At 42.8% G+C, this 8,389-nt stretch overlaps 1 protein-coding gene across 5 annotated transcripts in view; it reads left to right on the top strand.

Annotated features, from left to right (window-relative positions):
- Positions 1 to 8,389, top strand: part of Osbpl1a (oxysterol binding protein like 1A) — a 262,262-nt gene that overhangs the window by 85,268 nt on the left and 168,605 nt on the right. For all 5 annotated transcript variants that reach the window (XM_029570707.1, XM_029570706.1, XM_029570705.1 and 2 more), the window contains 2 exons: positions 5,968 to 6,066; positions 6,585 to 6,707. In XM_029570707.1, coding sequence (XP_029426567.1) covers positions 5,968 to 6,066; positions 6,585 to 6,707 — 222 coding nt within the window. The remainder of the gene's footprint in view (positions 1 to 5,967; positions 6,067 to 6,584; positions 6,708 to 8,389) is intronic.

The following is an 8,389-nucleotide window of genomic DNA, read 5'->3' as shown; positions in this document are numbered from 1 at the left end:
TACAGAACATTATAAGGGAATACTTTAAAAACCTATATGCTACCAAATTCGAAAACCTAAAAGAAATGGATGCATATCTAAAGGCATGGGAACCACCAAAACTAAACCAAGAAGAGATTAACAGTTTAAACAGACCCATATCACAAAAAGAAATTGAAACAGTAATACAAAACCTCCCGACTAAAAAAAGCCCAGGACCGGATGGATTTACAGCAGAATTCTATCAGGCATTTAAAGAAGATCTGCATCCAATACTACTTAATTTATTCAAAAAAATAGAAATGGAGGGAAAACTTCCAAATTCCTTCTATGAAGCCAGCATCACTCTCATACCAAAGCCTGGTAAAGATACAACCAAAAAAGAAAACTATAGACCCATATCCACTTCAGTCAGGTCCCTCTTAGTGTATTCATTTAATTTTTTATTACACCTGTTTGTGGGAGGTGGAGCCCACATGTGCCATGGTGCATGTGTGGAAATCAGAGGACAACTTGTGGTCTGTTCTCTCTTGTGTGAATCTTGGGTATTAAACTGAGGTTGTCAGGCCTGGCGACTAGTGCCTTTACTTGCTGAGCTGTTTCATGGGCCTGTGAATTCCCTTTAATTCTTAGTAATTTTCAACTCTGGGATTTCCATTTGGTTCCTTTTTTATTATTATATATGGTTGGTAAGGCCACTTTCATACAGTATATAATATACTTTGAGCGTGTTCCTCCATACCTGCTCCTGTGTTCCTTTCATACTGTGTACCATTACTTTGAGTGTGTCCCCCATACCTGCTCCCGTGTTCCTTTCATACTGTGTACCATTACTTTGAGTGTGTCCCCCGTACCTGCTCCCGCGTTCCTTTCATACTGTGTATCATGTACTTTGAGTGTGTCCCCGTACCTGCTCCCGTGTTCCTTTCATACTGTGTATCATGTACTTTGAGTGTGTCCCCCGTACCTGCTCCCGCGTTCCTTTCATACTGTGTACCATGGACTTTGAGTGTGTCCCCCGTACCTGCCCCCATGTTCCTTTCATACTGTCTGTCATGTACTTTGAGTGTGTCCCCCGTACCTGCTCCCACGTTCCTTTCATACTGTCATGGACTTTGAGTGTGTCCCCCGTACCTGCCCCCATGTTCCTTTCATACTGTCTGTCATGTACTTTGAGTGTGTCCCCCGTACCTGCTCCCACGTTCCTTTCATACTGTCATGGACTTTGAGTGTGTCCCCCGTACCTGCCCCCATGTTCCTTTCATACTGTCTGTCATGTACTTTGAGTGTGTCCCCCGTACCTGCTCCCACGTTCCTTTCATACTGTCTGTCATGTACTTTGAGTGTGTCCCCCGTACCTGCCCCCGTGTTCCTTTCATACTGTGTATCATGTACTTTGAGTGTGTCCCCCGTACCTGCTCCTGCATTCCTTTCATACTGTGTACCATGTACTTTGAGTGTGTCCCCCATATCTGCCCCCATGTTCCTTTCATACTGTGTATCATGTACTTTGAGTGTACCCCCTGTACTTGCTCCCGTGTTCCTTTCATACTGTGTACCATTACTTTGAGTGTGTCCCCGGTACCTGCTCCCGTGTTCCTTTTCCCCCTTTCCCCTCTCATTGGTCCCCTCTTCCCCCAGTTTCATGTCTGCTTTCATGTGATCAGAACAAATGTGATTTTCATATATCTCTAAAGTCTAGAACTCCCAAATGACAGAAAACATGATACTTGTTTTCCTGACTTAATTCGTTTAATATGATTATCTCCAGTGGTATTCATTTTCTTTATGCCTGAAAAGGTTATGTGGCATTGTGTTTATTCCTTCAATGCTTAATAGAATTCACAAGTGAAGCCACACGAGCCAGGCATTTTATGTGTGCTAAGTTACAAACCTTGTGGGTCCCAGAGAGCATCACAGTCATCAGGCTTGACGGTGAGTGCCGGTACCTGTTGGGCCACCTTGAGTTTTCTTTAGTTTATGGATTTCAACCGCTATGTTTTCTCTTTTTTGAGACAAGGTCTCCCATAGCCCCAGCTGGCCTAGAGCTGACTGTGTAGACCAGACTGGCCTTGATGCCACAGAGATCCTCCTGTCTCTGCCTCTGGAGGCCGGGATTAAAGGCGTGTCTACCATGCCTGGCCTTTCTAATGTTTGTATGATATTATTTTACTGTTTCTTTTTTTATATTATTAATGTTTTCTTTTTTCCTAGTTTAAGCTGCCTAGTAGTTTTAAAATTTTTATTGATTTTTTTCAAAATAGATTTTGGTTTCACTGAGTATTGTTTTATTGTTTTTTAGATTTTTATGTACGTAATGTACTTTGATCATATTCATCTTGATTTCTTTCTCTTATGCCCATTCTACTCCTTCTGACCCCCTTCCTCTTTCCAATTAGTCCCTCTAAAGCCTTCATTTTTTTTTTTTTTTTTTTTTTAATGACTTACATTGGGGTTTCTTACACAATCCTGGGTGAGGGACTGTTGGCAAGGCTGTGGTCACCTCACCAGTGGTACACCACTGAAGAAAACATCTCTCCTTCCCCAGTATCCTAGCTTGCTTCTCTGTTGCTATGATAAACACCTTGACCCCATGATCAAAAGCAACTTAAAGGAGGAAAGGGCTTATTTAGCTTACATTGCTGGGTCACAGTTCCATTCAGGGAAGTCAAGGCAGGACCTTGATCAGGAACTGGAAGCAGAACCCATGAAGGAGCGCTGTTTCCTGGCTACCTAAAGATGACACTGTGCAAAGTTGGCTGGGCTCTTCCACACCAACAATCAAGACACTTCCTCACAAACATGGCCATAGGCCAATCTGATCTGAACTAGCCCCCAATTCAGATTTCCTCAGTTGACTCTGGGTTGTGTCAAGTTGACAGCTGAAACTAACCACGATAGACAGCAGTCTTTAACTGCCTGTAAATCCTCAGGGACTGGTGGGGCCTTGTAAGTTGTTCTTTGCTCCCTGACAGGATGTTGGGAGGCCCATTCTTAATCAGGTCTTATTCAGGTAATCAAGGACATAGCACTCCCAGAGGTCAGCATTCCACGCCCTGCCTCCTTTTATTTTCAGCTCTTACATTCTTTCATGCCCTTCTTGTGCTGTTTTCCCCGAGTGTTGGGGTGGTGGTGGTGGTTTAGATGTTCTGTTTATGGCTGAGCTTTTGAAACCTTTGCTGTCATCACTTTGACCAGTTACGAGCCTCTAGTTAGCATTGCCCTCTCAAAAAGAAGCTTCTTTTTCTTACCAAACCTGACAGCAGCAGCAGTCTATGGGGATAAACACAGTTACCTAGAAGGCAGTTTGATTGGCACATCATGCCTATTTAGCAAAATAACTGCATAGCTTTCCTGCTGGGGCTTATGATATCCCCAACCATGAGCTTCTGACTGAGTTTTCAGCACTCAAACAGGATTCCTTCCTGTCGATAAGGCCTGAAATCCAACCAGAGAGCAGCCAGTTACCCCCATAACAGTCTTGCCACTGTTGCACCAGTGGGAACATCTCCCCTTGCATGTCAATAGTGCTGCATGCAGGGTCTACAGCTAGTTAAGACTGTTGATGACAGTCTCCAGCAGCCTGCTAGCACCTTTTGCATTCTGAGGACTAGACAACAGGGAGGACATTTCACAGAACCCAGCCTACTACACTTACTGTGTAGTCGGGGATACATGGTCTTAAACTCCTGATCGTCCTGTCTCTACCTCCCAAGTGCTAGGGATACATGACCATGCTTGGCATTAAAACAACAACAACAAAAAACAATGAAAACTAGTTGTTTGTATTTAATTTAATTTTGTGTTTCTCATAGTTGTGGGGGTTTGTTGTTTGTTTGTTTTGTCTTGTTTGGTCCTGGGATTGAATTTAGGACCTAATGGATACTTAGTTTCTTAAAATTGATATATGGATTATTGATTTTTTTTTATAACTTTTTGTTTCATCGCCCTACCTTGGTAGGCTTTGTTTTCATTATCATATAAAGGATTTTCTAATTTCTTTTGTGATACTTTCTTTGAGCCAGTTAGTTTTTAGGAGTGTGGTGTTTAATCTCCAAATAATTTGGCTTTTCTGGTTATCTTGTTTTTCTTAATTCCATTTTTGTAATAGAACATACACTGTATGATTTCCATCTTGTCAGTTATTGAGGCTTGCTTGGATAGCTTTACTTACAGAATATTGTAATAAACGCATTTGGAAGTAATTAGCTTGGCTGTTAAGTCTAGGGTCTTATATACACTGAGTCATGATGGTTGTTAGTGTTGTTCAGATCTGTGTTTCCTGGTTTTTAGCCTATTGTTACATCAGTTGCTAGAGAAGTGTTAGGGTCTCCAGCTGTGTTTGTGAAGCTGCATATCTGTGACTGTGTTAGTGGTCACATATATGTCAGTGTTGTTCTTTTCCTAATTGACATTTTGTTTTGAAATGTTCTTTGTCTGATGTTAATATGACCAGTCTTGGCTTCTTGCTGTTGACATGATGTCTCTTTGAGCCTGTCTGTATCTTTATTCAGTTTCTTATAGATGGTATATATTATGGTTCCTATTTTTATTCTGACAGTGTTTGCATTTTGCTTGTTTGTTTGTTTTGGGGTTTTTTTTTTTTTTTTGGTTTCCCTGTAGCCCCAACTGGCCTGGAACTCAATATGTAGACAAGGCTGGGCTTGATCTCAGAGATCCGCCTACCTCTGCTGGGACTAAAGGTGTGTGCCACTCCCCTCCCCCTCTCATCCCTGCTCAACAATGTGTGGTTGTGTTTTAATCAGTCTTTTACAGTGTGTTCTTCTTTCTTGCTTACTCATGCCAGGTAATTTTGAGTGATACCCTTAGTATGGCAGCTATGTTCTATAGCTTGGATTCTGGTTCTTGTCTCCTTGAAATGCTTTCTTTGTTTTGGCAAGTCATTTTCTTGGCTTGATCTGGCGTGGAAGTGCTTGTGTTTTGCCAGTAGCTCTGGTCTCAGTTCAGAATGGTTGTATTTGGATGAATTGTTTTGAATCTTTGCTGTGCTTGTGTGGTTCAAGGATCAGTTAGAGACATGAGTAGACTTGGATTTCCTGTCTCTTGAGTGTTTTGGTGCCTTGCTTTGGCGTATTAATTTCCAAAGTGAGAAAGCTGGGTTGGACCTGTGCCTTGTTGCTGTCATCTTGGTGTGTGGCCTGCACTTAGTCCCAGGTAAAACTTGAGTCCCAGGTGCCCTTGATCCCCAATGAAACGCCTTGGGCCTGGGAATCAGGATTTTTATAGCTGCTTGTGGCCTTTCCTCCAGGAGAGCCGGTGCTCCTTGCTTATCTGTCACATTTCACTTCCTTAGTGTTTTGGGTTGGGTTGGGTTGGGAGAGGAGGGTCCACAAAATTGTTTCATAGTTGGTTTCTACTAGGAATTCCTTTGGTAGGGCCTTGGAACAGAAGTCTACCCTTTTCCACTCTTTAATCCCCCCTTTCTAATTACTGAAAAATAGCTATTTCTAACTCTTCCTATCCTGTGTCTCTTCACACCCTCTTCTTCAGTCTTGTTCACCTGTTACTCATTTCTACTTAGCTCCAACATTTTCTACATTTGGCACAAAGGAAACATTAAGGAGTGCTAGGAAAAATTGGAGCCTTTTTATGTAAAGGATTTTACAGCTCAAATATATACAGTTACATTTAATAGAAAGGTGAACTGAAAGGTGCACACCCAGTGAACTCTTAAGTCTTTGCTTGCCATAAGAAGGAGATGCCAGATTTGACATAGATGAGCTATATAGTGTGTCAGTACTACTACTCTACCAATTATTTTACTAATTTTTATCCATTTCAAATAGTTGAACTGAATATTGTTACATTGTGTTAATATACTGTGTATAGATAATTTCAGGGTCCTTACATTGTGTTAATAGACTGTGTATAGATAATTTCAGGGTCCTTATGTTGTGTTAATTAATATACTATGTATAGATAATTTCAGGGTCCTCTTTGGTGTGAATGTTCTGACTTTATATCCAGGTGAAACCTACTGATAGCTGCCTCTTCTTTATCAAATGCTTTGATGACACCATTCATGGCTTCAGGGTTCCCAAGAATAGCCTCCAGCAGACAAGAGAGGTAATCTATGGATTGATTCGTTTATTTTTTTAAATTTATTTTTATTTTTTATGTGTATGAGTGTTATGCCTACATGTGTGTGTATCTGAGTCATACAATGCTCACAGAAGACAGAAAAGGGCATTGACTCCCTGGAACTAGAGTTATAGATGGTTGTTAGCCACCACGTGGGTGCTGGAATTTGAACTCAGGTGTTCTGCAAGAGCAGCCAGGGCTCTTAACTGCTGAGCCATCCCTCCAGCCCCTGAATTGATAAATTGATTCATTTCTATCCTAAAATTTAAGTGAAAGTTTTTCATCGATTTGAGTGCTAATTAATGTATACTTGTAGATGACATTTTAAAAAGCACTTGCAGTATTTGCTTTATGCAGACATGTCACAGGCAAGAAACTGTGTCATGTCACTGCAGTTGCTTTTTTTCCATAATAATTTCTTCCATTTAACCTTTATGCTTCATAGATCATTGCTGTCTTTTTGGAGTAAAAATACTTTTATGTAAATTCCTGGATTGTTTCAGAAGTGGCTGGAAGCAGTTGAAGAACACTCTGCATACAGTACTCACTACTGCTCCCAGGACCAGGTGGCTGATGATGAAGAGGAAGATGCAGTTTCTGCTGTATACCTGAAGGAGTCTTTAGAGGTACACAGACCCTTATAGCTAATTTTGTCTTGTAGGTTTAATCAAGAATTACCTTTTATTAAGAAGTGAAGTTTTGGAATTGATTTCTGACAGTGGAAATAATTGCTCTTTGTCTAGTCATGTTCTGTTGATACACCTCTGGTCATGGTGCTCTGAAATACCTTGGTGTAAGTGCTGTAAGGCTATGAATTTGTGTCTGTATGGATACTTGACTCAATCAGCCATTCTATTGAAAAGCTGCCCCATTAGGTGGAAAAGGAGAGCTTGACCTGCTCCCTTTATGACTTCATTGCACATTTCAGAGTTTGGTTCAGAACAACCATAGTGACACACTTCTTGGTCAGTAGTTTCATTTAAAACTACTTGCAATATGTCACTTCATTACTTAGGGGTTAAGTAAAGCCTCAGTTATGAGTGGAGACATCCTCATCTGAAGTGACAACAATTCCTTATCCATACCTGACATGAACAGGTATTTTTTTGAGGGGCAGGGGAGGGAGCAGACATTAGTTTATTGGCTGTACCTTTTAGGTGCACCTTGTTTATAAAAAATCATGTACTTTGGACCGCCACAGGCCTCTCTCCTACCCGCAGGCCTCTCTCTGGGGTAAGTCCATTGCGCCCTCCGTGCCTTGACACCCCCAGCCCCATTCACTCTCCTGTCTGTGCCTTGACTCCCCCAGCCCCATTCACCCTCCCATCTCCTCCGCTGTTCTCTCCCATTCTGCCCCATTCCTTGTCTTGGGGCCCCAGGCACCTGGGGAACCAATACTGCCCCCTGATCCTTTTCATCTAGACCAACAGAGTGCCTTCTATGGGCCCCATGAGCACTGCTTCTGGGCCTGGCCCCACCCTCAACTCCCTCTGCTTCCCTGGGCCTGCACCACCCACCAAACTCCCCCAGCCTCACTCACCCTCCCATCTCCCCTACTGGTCTCTCCTTCTAGCATGGGTCCTGTCCCATTCCTTGTCTTGGCGCCCCAGACACCTGGGGAACCACCACTGCTTCCTGGTCCTATGCATCTAGAGCAACTCAGTTCCTTCTTCGGTCCCCAGGGGCACTCTGGGCCTGGCCCCACCCTCACTTCCCTCTGTCTCCCTGGGTCTGCATAACCCGCCAGCCTCTTTCCTGGACACCCCGGCAGACCTTTCCTCTTCCTGGTACTTTGCATCCAGACCAACCCAGCTCCTCAGTGCAGTCTCCAGGGACCCTTGGAGCCGCCTTCCACCCCCATCTTCCTTTGTACCTCTGGGTGGCCCAGCCACCAGCTGCTCTAGACCAGCATCTTTCCTGGGCCTGGCTCCAAGGCCAGTCCAACCCCAATATTCCTGAGGCCAAAATCTATCCTGGAGGTATCCAGACCTTAGGAGAAAGCCTGGGAGTGTCTGATCCTCATGTGACTTGGGCCTCTGTGGGAACTCCTGAAGACAAAAATCAATCTGGCCACTCCAATATAAAATCAAAACAGAGAACTGGAAGCTTAGAGGAACCAGCCTATCATGCCCAAAAAGTAAACCACAAAGACACATAATGTTCATAAAAAGAAAAGGACATAAACTTGAAGGCTTGAGTCTCACACAAGAATCAGAAACTACAAAAGAAATTCACACATCAAAATCACAGAGAAAAAATAATAACACGAAAAACCAAAATAACATATCCCCACCAAATACCAATAGTC

The sequence above is a fragment of the Nannospalax galili genome, unplaced genomic scaffold (genome assembly GCF_000622305.1).
Source record: "Nannospalax galili isolate Female #2095 unplaced genomic scaffold, S.galili_v1.0 scaffold162, whole genome shotgun sequence".
In the NCBI taxonomy this organism is placed as follows: domain Eukaryota; kingdom Metazoa; phylum Chordata; class Mammalia; order Rodentia; family Spalacidae; genus Nannospalax; species Nannospalax galili.
This window is presented reverse-complemented; position numbering and strand designations above follow the sequence as displayed.